Source organism: Camponotus vicinus, unplaced genomic scaffold (assembly GCF_025532165.1).
Source record: "Camponotus vicinus isolate PSW18456_S1 unplaced genomic scaffold, iyCamVici1.0 SCAF_6, whole genome shotgun sequence".
Taxonomy (NCBI): domain Eukaryota; kingdom Metazoa; phylum Arthropoda; class Insecta; order Hymenoptera; family Formicidae; genus Camponotus; species Camponotus vicinus.
This window is the reverse complement of record NW_028141978.1, coordinates 8,416,351-8,431,040: the sequence shown is the minus strand read 5'-3', so window position 1 is coordinate 8,431,040 and position 14,690 is coordinate 8,416,351. Positions and strand designations below refer to the sequence as shown.

General features: G+C 31.5%; 1 protein-coding gene across 2 annotated transcripts in view; it reads left to right on the top strand.

Annotated features, from left to right (window-relative positions):
* The window catches only part of LOC145972882 (solute carrier family 7 member 14), a 62,474-nt gene that overhangs the window by 42,017 nt on the left and 5,767 nt on the right, over positions 1-14,690 (top strand). For both annotated transcript variants that reach the window (XR_014439305.1, XM_083101907.1), the window contains 2 exons: positions 6,444-6,652; positions 13,589-13,760. Coding sequence is in view for 1 of the 2 variants with exons in the window: in XM_083101907.1 (XP_082958033.1) it covers positions 6,444-6,652; positions 13,589-13,760 (381 nt within the window). In the remaining variant the exon portion in view is untranslated. The remainder of the gene's footprint in view (positions 1-6,443; positions 6,653-13,588; positions 13,761-14,690) is intronic.

Genomic DNA, 14,690 nt, shown 5'->3' with positions numbered 1-14,690 from the left:
TTCTCGATGTCTGAATCTTTTTCCGCGGCATTGTTAGAGAGGAATCCGACGTTAGAATTCGTCTCTCATTAGAAGAGAATGATTCAAGAGCGAGACGTGAGTGATTTTTCATGTTACGACGTTTTCTGCTTGAATCAACCTTTTTCTGTCAGTCAATTTTACGAGTAATTCACGTGGGATCTTCTCCGTTCGTTCTTGCCAGTTTCTTCGTAGTTGTATTTTCGAACACAGAATATTGTATTGAATACATTCTATCCTATCGATTTTACTTTTGTCGTAAGTTGATACTTTTATTACCCCAATCATTAAATAAAGTATAGTATAATTATATTGAATAGAAATATTTTAATTGCATCACATTTTCTTGTATATCTATAATTCTTGTATAATTTTATGGTAAATTCGTTAACTCGTCCAATTAGAAATCTCGTCAAAAAGCTCAATAATAATTGATATGATTTTAGTGTTACTGAAATTAATTAATTACCAAAATTATTAAAATGCAAATAAGATAAAGATTATTCATTGCTTTGTTTGATGTGAATAAATATTACATAAATATTAAGCATCATATACACACATCATTTTTTATTACATTCATAATTGTTATTAGTATTATACAATATTATAATATCGAGCATAATGTAACTTTTTCGTTATAACATTTTCGTGCAGTGTGTTTCACGTGTAATAACGATATAGTAATAAATTTAAACTTTTGACAGTTTTTAATCAGAAAATCTAATAAATACAAATAATTTCGTATCAATTATATTATCGTATATTGTCGTTATTAATTAAATAATTTCGTGTCAATTATATTACATTATCGCATATTATCGTTATTAATTAACGTCTATTTTACAATTACTGCTTGTAAAAAGAAAAATTTAATTAAACGAGACTTTTTTATGCATGACATTGCATTTTTTCTCACACGATGTATTTTTCACGCAATCAAAGAAGTTTATATAGTTCGCATAAGAGTGAACTTTTATAATATTAACGCATGTTATGAAAACACCACGTGTCCCATAAATCTCGTTTGCATTTTAAAAACTCATAAGAATAAGGTAGTCGAGTTTCATTGCCTTTTTAATGCATGTAGCACGTGAAAAATGTTAATATTGACACAGTTCATAAATTTTGTTAAGCGCTTTTATATCTTGCGAAAGAATATGCGCTTTCAGAATTTGCTAGAGGTACGGAAATATATCGAACATTGAATCTCTCTCTCTCTTTTTCTCTATACTCGATTTGATTATATATATGTAAACATATATTACATATATATAGCTACATGTTTATGCATACGAAGAAGGAAATTTTTATAAATTTGTAAAAGAAGCACGGAGTAATATTAGATACTTTGAATGAAATTTTAACAATCAGTTTATAAGTTGCATAAAAAATTAATAAACAAACTATGCATGAAATTTCTCTGTTCCAGATATTAATATTAAGAATATATTAATATTAAGAATTAATATTAAGAATATAATAAAGAAATATAAAACGTTATAAAAGATATATTAAAATATATTAAAAATAATTCAGATATTAAAGAAAAGTAATAATATCAATAGTATCTCTTGTCCGAAAAATTAATTTTATTGTATACAAAAATTATATTATTTTAATGGTTCGATATAAAAAAGTACTGCATTCTTTTATCAGTTTCTTTGTACGATGTCGCGGTAGCAAGGCAAAATTTCACTGTCAGTAGAAGAAGAATGTATTCGCGGCGACGCGACGTCCGCAAAACTAGTCAACCTTAATTAACTTTTTCTCTCGCGTCGCGTCGGAATTTGCAGATGAGCTTGCAACCCGGCCAGCTGCAAATAATTGCGACATGCGCGAATGTAGATAATTGCTCAAATCGAATATGTTGCTCGCGTGTGCAAAATTTGTTTCTCGGTCGGATTAATTTTGCCGAATATTTATGACGCCGTAAAAGTTGATCGAGATCTTGATGGAATTGATGCAGATAAAAATGCAATTGACTTGATTGAAATAATGCAACAAATTCGATTCAATTATCTTTTTAAATAACATTTTACACAAATATAAACAATACTTGAAAATGTAACAAGAGGCTCTTTTAATGTTTTGCATTTTCTAAAAATCTTTCAAATTATTGCAAATTTTTGATACAATAGGATTAAAATCCCCCTTTATCCAAAACGCTTTTCTATGGGATTTCAGTTGATCTCGATGCTTTTCCGAGGTTTATTCCTCGAACACACTAATCCTCACGATTTCGCCAATCACGAATTTTGTACCTAATCCGCTGACAACCATTCTCTGTCGATTATGTATACCTGTCACGTGTAATTCGCACGTTCCGTGCGTAAGTTACGCATCTCCCTACATACGGTTTGCGATCGCTATACACGTTGCATATGAAAGGGAAGGATACACGGGGGAAAGGGAGAGTGCATGGATCTGGAGAAACGTCGAGCACGAGAGGAAGAGGGTGAAACGATGGAGTTGCGGTGGAGGAGAGTTTGAGGGGCTAGAAAGAGAGGTGGTAGGAAGGAGGAGGAAGAAGGACAAAAGGTTGGGAGGGTGCGAGAGGGGCGCTTGCGCGGATGAGACTAGGTCTGGCACCTGTGGACCTCATCGATCCGAACCGGTTCGCGAACCACACACAACGACTCCCTTTAACTTGTCCACCTGGATATCGCGGCCGAGCCTTTCCGTTCACGTTATCATTGTAATTTCTTCGGTCGGTTCGCATCGCGACCGCGTTGTTTTTCAAGATGTAAGCCTATCCTTAAGATCCAGATAATCGTTTTATTCGCTTTTATCAGCAAAATAACTAGCTTGAATTGTTCAATTTTCCAGACTTTTCAATACATGTTATAATTTCTATCTTTAAATAATTGCAAGTAACGTGATGTAACAAATTTTAAATTTGAGGTAAAAAAGCTCGTGATTGTAAAGAAACAATATCATTACGATATAAAAAGATGTATGTTCTATGTATTTGTAAGGAAACAATATTACTAGGATATATCTTAATAGTATTGTTTCTTTATAAATATATAGAGCGTACATCTTTTTATCTCTTTGTAGAAAAGAAATTGAAAGTTTACAATCGATGCATGCGCTTTCCGTAATGAACGATTCGTTTCGTTCCTCATTTCCTTTATCTCGCTTTATATACTTGTAGTACTCGCAGAATAAATTTTGCGAGAACAGGATCCGCACAGATCCTTGGATAACGTAGATTTTACAAGAGGAATAGTATGAGGTACATGCTTGAACACAACACTGCCTCATAAAATTATTCCACTGACGTTGTTCTCGCGATCGTTAACTGGTAGTTAGGGAGAATACTTAATCAGGATTCTAGTTTCAGCGCGGCTTATGCACTACGACGTTGTTGTAGATAACGGTATCATTGAACTTATTCAACAATGCGGTCATGCTTATATGACATCGCTCACAAATCATAGATGAGGAACGTTATATTTGCGTGACAATTCAGGAAACATTCAGTATAATGAGAGAGAGAGAGAGAGAGGAAGGGGGAGGAGGAGAAATTACGTCTATATTTTCTGATATTAATTGTAACTTAATAAAATAAGAAAAATAAACGTCGAGATATATTAAGACTGAAAATATATACAGGGTGTCAGAGCAATCTCTTCCCAAAAAAAGCTCTTGTAGCTTATCTCGAGAGCTTTTCAAAACACTACAACAAAGTATTTTTTCATCGAGTACTTTTCCAGTTATGAGGCTTGAAATAATTTTTTAATTTTTACATAAACAATAATATCTAATAAAATATTCATTTTTCGATTATCTTATCTTAATATTTTTATGTACAAAATAATGAGAGAAATTAATTGGTGTAAGGAAAACACATAATTGTTTCAAAGAAAAAATATGTAATTTGCAATTAACAATTACGTATTTTTTTTTTCAAAACAATTATGTGTTTCCTTTATACCAATTGATTCCTTTCATTATTTTGTACATAAAAGTATTAAGGTAAGATGATCGAAAAATGAATATTTTACTAGATATTTTATGGTTTATGTAAAAATTAAGAGATTATTTCAAGCCTCATAACTCGAAAAGTACTCGATGAAAAAATACTTTATTACAGTATTGTGAAAAGCTCTCGAGGTAAGCTACAAGTTTTTTTTTTAGGAAGAGATTGCCCTCACAACCTGTATATGGAAAAATATTTTCTCGCAATATATGGCTTCTACTGGCGATTCTTTATTATAAAAAACAATTTCGCTATGAATGTATATTTCTCCATATAATCTTTACTGTTAAAACAGCGACATGCAATTTTATTTTATCTATTTTGTTATCGATCGAATACGGAAACCATGTTTTACAACGTTGCTTGATATCGAGGATCGAGATATAAACAATGCATTCGATTCCAAGGAGATAGAGCTTAAAGCCATTGTCCATTGCCAATTGCGCTCGTAATCAGCATTCTTTAACGTATTTAACGTTTTTATTTCACTTTTTTTATATCGTTTACCATAGGCTTAGAATAGAGATCCGTCCCTGAAAGTTTAAGAACATGTCTGACTAATAAATACTCGTATATTTTGTCGATTGAAATTTCATGAAGCACAATGGGCATCAGATTGCGATGGCAAGCATGCGATTTGCTTTGATGAACAGCGTTACAAAGCTTTTTCCAACTTCTGTAAACCTCGCAATTCTCTGTAAAGCATTCCTTGATATTCGATGTGTCGGTTTTCTCTTCGATTCGACTTTCTCAATATAGCTCAAAGTTCATCCCATTATAAGTTGTATCATTTCAACTTTAATCTCTTTCAAACTCTGTTATCTGTTGTATTTATATATAACGTGACATTTAATCTAATATTAGTAATTATTTAAATATTTCGAGTAGAAAAATCACATCTTATGTTAGAGACAAAAACAAATTTGCCATGTATTTATTAATAAATTTTTAATTAATTTAAATTTCTGTGTCAATCTTTCGACCAACGTATTGCTCCAAACAGTTGTAATTAAACGCAAACGTGCACCTTTGTGCAGACACGGAAATTGAATAGATCGCTTGAACGATCAAAACCGTTTGAATCGTCGAAAATTACCTCTTTCGCATACAACTTGTACAGTAGTACACGACCTATACAATGATGTTGTAAAGAACACGATTGAACAACAGAACTGGGGAATTCAAAATCAAACCTTCTTTGTATTAATAATTATCGTAGAGAAGAATTAGATTGCGATAACAGGTTATTTCGCACCACGATAAAGAAAGATTTGAATGGAAGCCAGTCAGAGAGTCTGTCGATATAAATTATTAATCAGCAATCTCTCAAATTTATCTTAAAAAAACTCTAGCAAAATTGTTTTCTGCTGTTTTAAATAATAACGCAATCTTTATTCATTGCGAAGTAACGTTATCCCTTCTGCAACAATTCAAGACTCTTATAGTATGCCGGAAATACCCTCGACGTTGTTTGTTTTCTTTGCCAGAGATAGGTAGATAGAAATTGGCAGACATTTATACTGTAAGTAAATTCTGAGAGAATTTTAAATTTATAGTCTCGCAGAGATTAAATTTCTATCAATTTCTTTGAATTCGCTGATTTTTCTGCAGAATTGAATACTTTCTCTCTAATGCTTGAATAAAATAGCGAGCTTTTCGTGTATTCGGAAAAAGCACTATTACTTTTCCGAGAATCATCCGATTATCTCCAACCATATGAATTATGTCATTTTTTGCTTGTCGGAAAATTTCCGCGTTGGCATTCCTCTTTCATCTTTCACAGAAATATCATGCTCGAGCGAAAGTATAGGGGAAAAGGTTCGAGTAACTTGAGTAAGAATTTAGATATACATCTTTTTCCACGGGTTTGTTGGACTAAAATGTAACAAGAATAAAGATTTTTGCTCGTTAAACATTTTGTAAAGTGAGATTGGTACTTGAGATAATTGTTTTAATTGAAACTTTCACGTATTCACGTATCTATGACGAGTATTGAAAAAAATTAACGATCCATTAATTTAACACCATTAATTTTATCTGTTAAGTGGTTGAACAGAATTTTGTGCGAAATATTAAAAATGTGCGAGAAAATGTGTAGCATTCGATATTATATACGGAATAGGTATTTTTTATTCTGAATTCGCGGAAAAAATTACATTATATTAATAGCTTGTTAAAAAGTTGAGTTGCAAATCGCTAGCTAACAGCGATAGAATAAATTAAAAAACATTCAACTCAATTAAATTTAATTAACAAAGTGTATACGAGGCATTTATTTAAAAAACAAAATTAAATTTAAGGCATTTATTTAAAAAAACAATAGCGTTTTTCTGATATTCTGCTTTTGCATTTCTTTTTCTGCCTTTCTGAATTATCATATATCCATTTATATCTAATATTTAATATATATAAATTTTGCTCAAGCTTTAAATTGTTCTAGGACGGCCGCCAGATTTTCTCGCGTTCGTCATCACGATACTTATGATGCTGCTAATGGCGGCGGGTGTGAAGAAGTCTCTGGTGTTCAATAATGTATTGAATGCCATCAATCTCGCCGTATGGGTCTTCGTTATGGCGGCGGGCTTGTTTTACGTGGATTCTAACAATTGGTCCGAGCACAAAGGTTTTCTTCCCTACGGCTGGAGCGGGGTAAGTGCAGCATATATGGTAGAAAAGCATTTTTGGCGTAGCGTCTCGAAAAATTTTAAAATTAATAATTAGGCAATAATATAAATCGATAAGCAAAAGAATGAAAAAATTCAGAGAAATACGAAAAACGTCGGTTTGAAAATTCAATTGCGAGAATCACTTAAAATTTGAAAATTTCCGCTTCCTGACAAAATATATATAATATACCTCGCTTATTCGCTTTACAAATTCCATACAAATAATTTCAAAGGATAGTTAAACAATGGCGATTCGCGGTATTAACGTCAGCAGGCTTTATCGCACGGTTCTCATGGTTGACTAAAGAAAAAAAGCAACGAGAGGCTTCTGGAGACAGGATGAAAAAGCTCTCTCGTTTGAAGCCCTCTCGACGTGTCTTTTTCCAGCTGCTCTCATAGATCTGACCACTCGCATTTGTGCAAGCGATAGATAAGCTCGATATTTTAATGTTTATAATTAAGAAATTAAAAGCTTCAGAATTAAAAATATATTTTCACATACATGATAACAGTAAATTAATTAATAAATTAAAAGGAAAAACTCGTTACATTAAAAAAAATATATAGTTCTAAAATTCTACATCGAACACAAAAGAAAGAATATTAAATTTTATAAAACATTTAGATAGTTGTTAAAAAATTTCTTTAGCATATTATGTATGGAGCATTATTTTTTTGACAATATATTGGTGTGTCTTTAGCTACAATTATGTAAATAATTGAAACAATATTGAACAGAAAATTAAAAGAAAAAGTTAATAATGATTTTCACACTAAAATAGATTCAAATGATGCACAACAAATCTTTTAAAATTACAAATTCAATAAGAGGCTACATCTGTATGCAGATATTATTAAAATCTTTCGGATTCACGCTTTTTTTAGGCCATTAAATTAATTTAGCCATTTAAATCACTGCATTCGGTCGAGAATTTTTCGCCCGCGGCTTATAGTGAAATAATGACAAACTTGTTGCACCGAGTCCAGCTGACAAATGTACCGAAAGACAACAGACAAAGACAAGACATCGCGAGAAAAGGGAGAAAATGTGCGTATGACATGAAAATTGACATGAATAAAACTTGATGCGATAGTCAATCAATAGTGCAAGGTAATCCTGAGATATCGGACACCGTTTGAATAACTATCGAAGAGATATAGAGAAGAATAGGACCGGGAAGAAAAATGAGGGTCTGCACATATACTAGTGTTTCTGAACCCGTTCGTGTTTGCGGAGAATGTAAGAGTCATCTACGGGATCATTTGCCCAGCAGAGGAATCAGATTTAATTTACCGCAATTTAGTATAAAATGATATTACAAAATTACAATAATTAATTCTAGCATATTTATTCTCTCATATTAAATTATTTATATAATAAAAGATAAAATATATAATATAATAAAATATATAAAATATACATACAAAATAAAATATAAAATATATAATAAAATATATATGTATGTGATATCAAGAGGATACATCTAGATTCGTTTTTAGAGAAAGAGAGAGAGAAAAGAGAGGGAGGGAAGAGAGACAGATGAAAAAACATTGTTTTGATATTATTAATTGAAAATATAAAATCAGAACACATGCGACTTTTCCTTTCAATCAAATTCATTGTTTGTAGTGCGGTAAAAAATAACTCTCGTATCGTGGACACGATTGAAAAATTGCGCAGATGAAGTAAACGCATAAATCATTAACGATGCATTCACTACGGTATTGTATGATGAAAAACGCGCACTCAGCGAGGGTGCTAGTCCCCGCTGAGCTATTCCCGTTTTGCTGCATCAAGAATAATAATTCGTGCTCCCTCGTGATCCCAAGGGAAATAAATTAAAAATCTGTCCAAACCAGAATGCGCCTGTAAAAACAGATCTGACGATATGTTTCGTTCCGAATGATTTTCTTTCTCTGTTATTAGCGTTATTATTGAAGAAAATTCCATGTATTTTGCAATTGCGGCTTTTTGCAAGTTTGCAGCAGAACTTTAATTTACAATTGTTCGTCTCGTCATGTTATAACAATATTATGAATTTCAAACTAAAATGTTTGTTATAAGATATTATTTTGTTTTTTTATTTCTTATTTATCCTCAGAATGTTTTCGAATCTTTAAAATTTACTTAAATTATCTTTCATTAAATTATCTCTCTTTTAATTTTATTTGAATGATAATTATTTATGTATTATTAAAACGATAAACTCTATTTATATATTTGAATTTTTAATTTATTTATATATATTTTACATTTTCATATTTTACACTTTATTATTTTCGCAAAATACATGAATATTAACAAGGTTTGCTTATTAAATCTGCTTATATGTATAATGGATATTATATGAAATATTGCACATTGCAATACTCTTGTTTGACAATATATTTTTTTCTTAGCGAAATATAACAACGGCAGTTTTATTGTCGACTTTTTTTTATGATCGATTATAACGGACGCTATAGAATTTATTGTAGAACGACGTTGTTTACAATAACGTGCGATGCTGCTTATGATAAACGTGTATTGTGTATATTCGTGCGCGATATTGATGCCACGTCCATTTTTACGCGCGCTTCGAGTAGCAGACAAACCGCAACGCGCCATTATTCCGCATAGGACAAATTGAGCTTCTTTTTTTTGTTGTATTCTGCCTTGTCAACGATCGCCATATGATACGCTGGTACAGCGTCGAATTAAAATGAACGGTGATTCTAGTGCAATCACACACACAACGAGGCTACAAATTCATTTATTCTATAAAAGAGCTGTGAAGTATTCTTTTTGAGTTTTATTGATAAATATGTTGAAAATCGGATGGACTTAATGATGTTCCATTGCGAGATTTGTAAAACAAAACCTAATTTGCCATTTACCAAATCGACAATTTTTACAACGTGACATTATGAAGAAAATATAGATGCACTTTAACATATTCTCTTCTCTAAATTGAATCGATAAATTTTATTCGGTATGTTTGCACTAGAATCTACTCTCTGGACAAATATTGAATCAGTTTTATACAATGATTTGCATTTGCATTTTGCTTTCATTACTTCATTGTTTTTGCACGTGTGTATATCATGCATAGCCGTGTAATTTAATAATAATTATATCTTTATCCATTTGAGTTTAAAATGCGACTCGTGCAGAAAGAAGCAAAATCCTTGACTTTTACAGATTGCAATACCTCGTGTCGCAGATATTCGCAAAATATCCCATTCATGATAAATCAGGCTGACTGCCACGACCGTTTAATCTTGCGATCGTATAACTGGCGACACGAAACGTCGTCGAAATTAATGACTTGCAATTCTTCGCGAGATACATGACGGAGTCTCTTCCTCCAAGTATATACATACATATTATACATTTATATGTTTATATATAATCTCTTTAGTCATTTGACAAATTTTTGTGAATCTTACAGAATTACCATAGCAATACCATTGCATTTATGCGCGCATTTTGGAATTTGCTTATTTAAAGTAAAACAAAATAATTTATATGAAACACACGCATAAAAACATTTTACATGTGTTTACATACATTTACATAAATTCATTTTACATTCACATTTACGTAAACATTTTGTAGCAAATATAGTCAAAAAAATGAACATGAAGAATTAGAAATTATTATGATACGATTTGTTAAAAATTTGTTGTTTGTAAATTGTGACTCCTAGTTTTTACCATCGCGTTTACCCTTCGTCAAATATTAGCAGAGAATCATCAGCTCGGATTAATCAGCTGGATTTCCGAAAGGTGCAGGGATCCGTCCCCATCGTCTGGAAACGGAGACCTTTCCAGAATCTCCTCAAGCAGAGGAGGGTGCCGGGTTTCAGGGAGATATAGACAGTCTATTGCCGGGAAAACTCGGGTTTCTTTGCGACCACGCTCCCTAACCCCTTGCCGTCTATTAAAGTTGGTCGGTCGCGTATCACGTACACCCTCAATTTGAACATTTCCGCCCCAGATCGTGGCGAAATTTCACGATATGGCTATATGCATGAAAGTTTTAGAATATGTACGGAAGATGTATTGCGAGAATGTGAAAAGAAGAGAAATCTCCTTAAAGGCACGACGGATTTCATGAAGGAGATTTCTGCTCCTTTAATATACAACGCTTGGCAAATGTACCAACCACGCATATTACATATTTCCTGTGACATGTAAACGTGCTTGCAAATATATTTGTCGATTATGTAAAATGTAACGCGATAATTGTTCAAAATCACGCATTGGTATTTCTTAAATAAGATACTTTAAATAGTTACATTACACTTTTATTCAGAATTAATGGTGCAGAATTAGAGATTACGGTTTATTGAATGAAGTGCGTATAAATATAACGAGTGCAAGTTGCGCATTTAAAATTTATTTTAGAAAAATATTAGACGCAAAATGTATTTCTAATTTGCTCAACCGCATCTTTCAATGTCAATCTTTATTTTTCATTACGCGACGTTTAATCCCTTTCGTATTTTGCTCTTTTCTCACTCTTGTGTCAGAATGCGCTTGTTTATTGTTGGTTGCGGTTCTGTTGATCTTTAAATGCTCCATTTGCGGACGCAATTCTCGTCGAAACCCGAGAATAAATCAGGCGAAATGCAATACGCAAGGATGCACCAGCTTTCCGGTGTTGGATCTTTCCTCTCTCTCTCTCTCTCTCTCTCTCTCTAAAGATTTATCCTTTTCCTTCCGGTATAATCTATGTTTCCAATTGAGATTTTCAAGAGAAATGTAGAGTTTCTCGAAAATGGCTCATCCTTTTTATCTATAAATGTCCTGCGATTTATATATAATAATAGCCGCATTTGCTGTTGAAAACTGGATGATCTTTCATCTATCAAAATTTTCTCAGACGTCAGTTTTTGCAGTTTTTTCTGAGAAGATCAATATTAGACATAAGGATATATAGGATATTTTTCAAAAAAGTGCACATGCACAAATATTAGCGCTGACTTTATTCTCACAAATATTTTGATAAAAAATTCTAATTAAATTCCTGATAAAAACTGTACATGAGATAAAGACAATTAAGATTAAAATTATTTCCCCGATCATACATAACAATGCGTCTCATTATAATATTTTTTAATTTACTTTATGTCTAATTAACATTTAAAACAAAGTGTAACTTAAGAAATTATTCCGTGATGATGTAGAAAAAGTGATTAATTTTGTCTTCTCTCTCACTTTTATTTCTCGCAACTGAAAAAGATATTGCAGTTTTTAAAAACTACAAATTACAATTATGCCTCATAAAGTGAAATTACAAAAAGTAAGTACAGTTTTTTTTTTATCATTATATCATACAAAGGGTAAATATATTTATAAATAGAAATACCAAAATGTGTGTTTAATTGCAATGAATGTTGTAATTAAATACGTGGGTGAAATAAATATTCCGTCATAATTTAATACTTAAAGATAGTCAAGAAAAAACTCTGTGTAATATAAGGATAAAAGGGTAACGTATGCAAGAGCCAAAATAGGGTCAGCTGTCTTGCTGAAAGATTCATGATCTATCTTAGAAGCCTTTTCTCCCGTGTCCTCTTTCAAGGCATTCTACACCTTTACCGTTCATCTATCGCTTTATAAAAATCCAGTTATCCTAGGCTCTTCCCCCTTTTTGCCTTATAAAAATAGAAAATATCTTTTACTCGGGTAATTAAGTGAAAACGCAAAAGTAACAGCGGGGGCAATTTTCAAGAGTTCGAGAAGAAAAGTTTGCGGAACGTCGTTATGTAATTTCCTTTGTTTGTCTAGAAACTTATAGAAACTTTCGCATAATAATAATAATACCTTTCAAGCATTACTTGGCATACCGTTTTTGCCGATGGATTGCGCTTTTGCGTACCGCACCGCGAGCAATTTCTTTACTTGGCTAATGGAATTCCAGACTAAGAAACACAGGAATTTTAGTATTACTAAAGCATTTGAATGCTCTATTTGCGTAGGTTCACGCCAAAGATCTTTGATCGCAATTTAACTGTGCTTTTGTACAGCACGTGGGCGACAGGGAAACGAAATGTTGGTTATACAACGCCCACCTCTCGTGAAAATTCACAGCGATCTCTGAAACCTCACTGAACCTGCAATCTCCCACGCTCTGTTGGCCAAGATATAAATTTCAGCTTTTTCACTAGTAATCTTCTTTTTTCTTGCTTTCTCTTTTCTCTTGATTTGGAATAATTTAATCAACTTGTCTTTAACGTTGTGATGACATTAGCAATAATTTACGAATCCTTTTATTCATTTTCCTCGAGAGTATGCATCAAGACATAAATAGGTGAATAAATTCTTTTAGATGATCGATTTTTATGCACTGATTATTTAAGCAACATCTTCCCTTTCTTACTTTTTTTTTCGATAGCAGAATTTATTAAAAATTCATAAGCGTGTCGAACAGACACTTTAAATATGTAAATATTTTAATATCTAATACTATTTTAATACTGAGAAAGAGATCGTTTGTAGTAAATCTGGGAAAAGCAGAGAATGCTGATGATAACTGCGAAACAATTCATTCCGAGAAATTAACCGCGTTTATTGATTTCCGGTTAATTATTTTATGTACGCAAACATAAAATAAACGCTATTTTTAAATCGGATAAATCGACGCAAATATTAAATCTTTAATACTAAGTAAACTTTACACAATTTATAATAAAATATCTAAAATGTAATAGCGTTTTTATCTAAAAACCTAGTTTTATTTGACTACGATTTTTATTCAGATTTTGTGATTTATTTTATTTTTAGATCTTTTTTTATTTATTTTATTTTTTCTTTTTTTACTTTATTTATCTCATTTTGAAATCTAATCAGTCTCCATTAGAATAACATTTTAATCAATTTATCACATAATAAATTTTAACTAAATGAAAAATCATATCTCTTTTTTCTTCAGGTTTTCACCGGCGCAGCGACGTGTTTTTATGCCTTCATAGGCTTTGACATAATAGCCACTACTGGTGAGGAAGCGACAAATCCGAAGAAGAGTATCCCGCTCGCCATAGTCTCATCATTGATCATAATTCTCATTGCTTACGTTACCAGTAGCATGGTACTGACACTGATTGGTGAGTAGGCCGTTAAATAATACATAACACTGTTAACATTTCAATTGACATGTGTATTTAGACGATTCGTCCTTGCAAATGCGATAATAAGCCGCCTTTTGTCGAGTAAAATGCATGTGGGATGTTTGGAAAAACATAGAAAGCCTGGAACTCTCAGAGATTTTTTTTGTACCTAGAAAAATTAAAAAATTCTTGAAATTTTTTAAAAATTATAATTTGATAATTTTGCTTTTATTTATCAATCAGCAATTCATTGATAAATCAGGTTATGAATTTGAAATATAATATAATATAATAATATGATAATATATTAAATAATATAATATAATAATATATTAAATATAATATAATAAATATATATATATTTATATATTCATTATATGGAATACAGTACAAGTATAATACAATACAATACACAGTACAAAATGCAGTACATATTCTTTATTGTATTTTTTTAATGATAAAAGAATGAAAAATGTTTATCTCATACAAAACCTATTCACTTTTATTCAATACATTTGCAAATCTAGTACCTGAAAGTACGTAGCTCTGTGTTTTTGCTTCGTACGAGTAAAAAAACATTAGAAAAGATATATAGTAACTTATTTTAAAAAGATACACTAAAGAATGTTTAACATATTCTCTTTAATTCTCTGGAATTTTGAAAAATGTCTGAAATATCAGAGAATTTTCAAGGAATTTTTTAATAAGATTGAATATAGACATCCTGGTATATTTTTGATATTATTTGTGACTTTGAATAATTATTGCTTTAGAATTATTTTAATCACTTTCAATATTTCGTATTCTCTTATATTTCTAATTCTTATACTCGCAAAACGAGAGTCATGGTTTCATCTCTTGGATTTTATAATCGTAGGGGCATTCAATAAAATAAAAGATGTTAAAGTTATTACAAACGAAATTTAC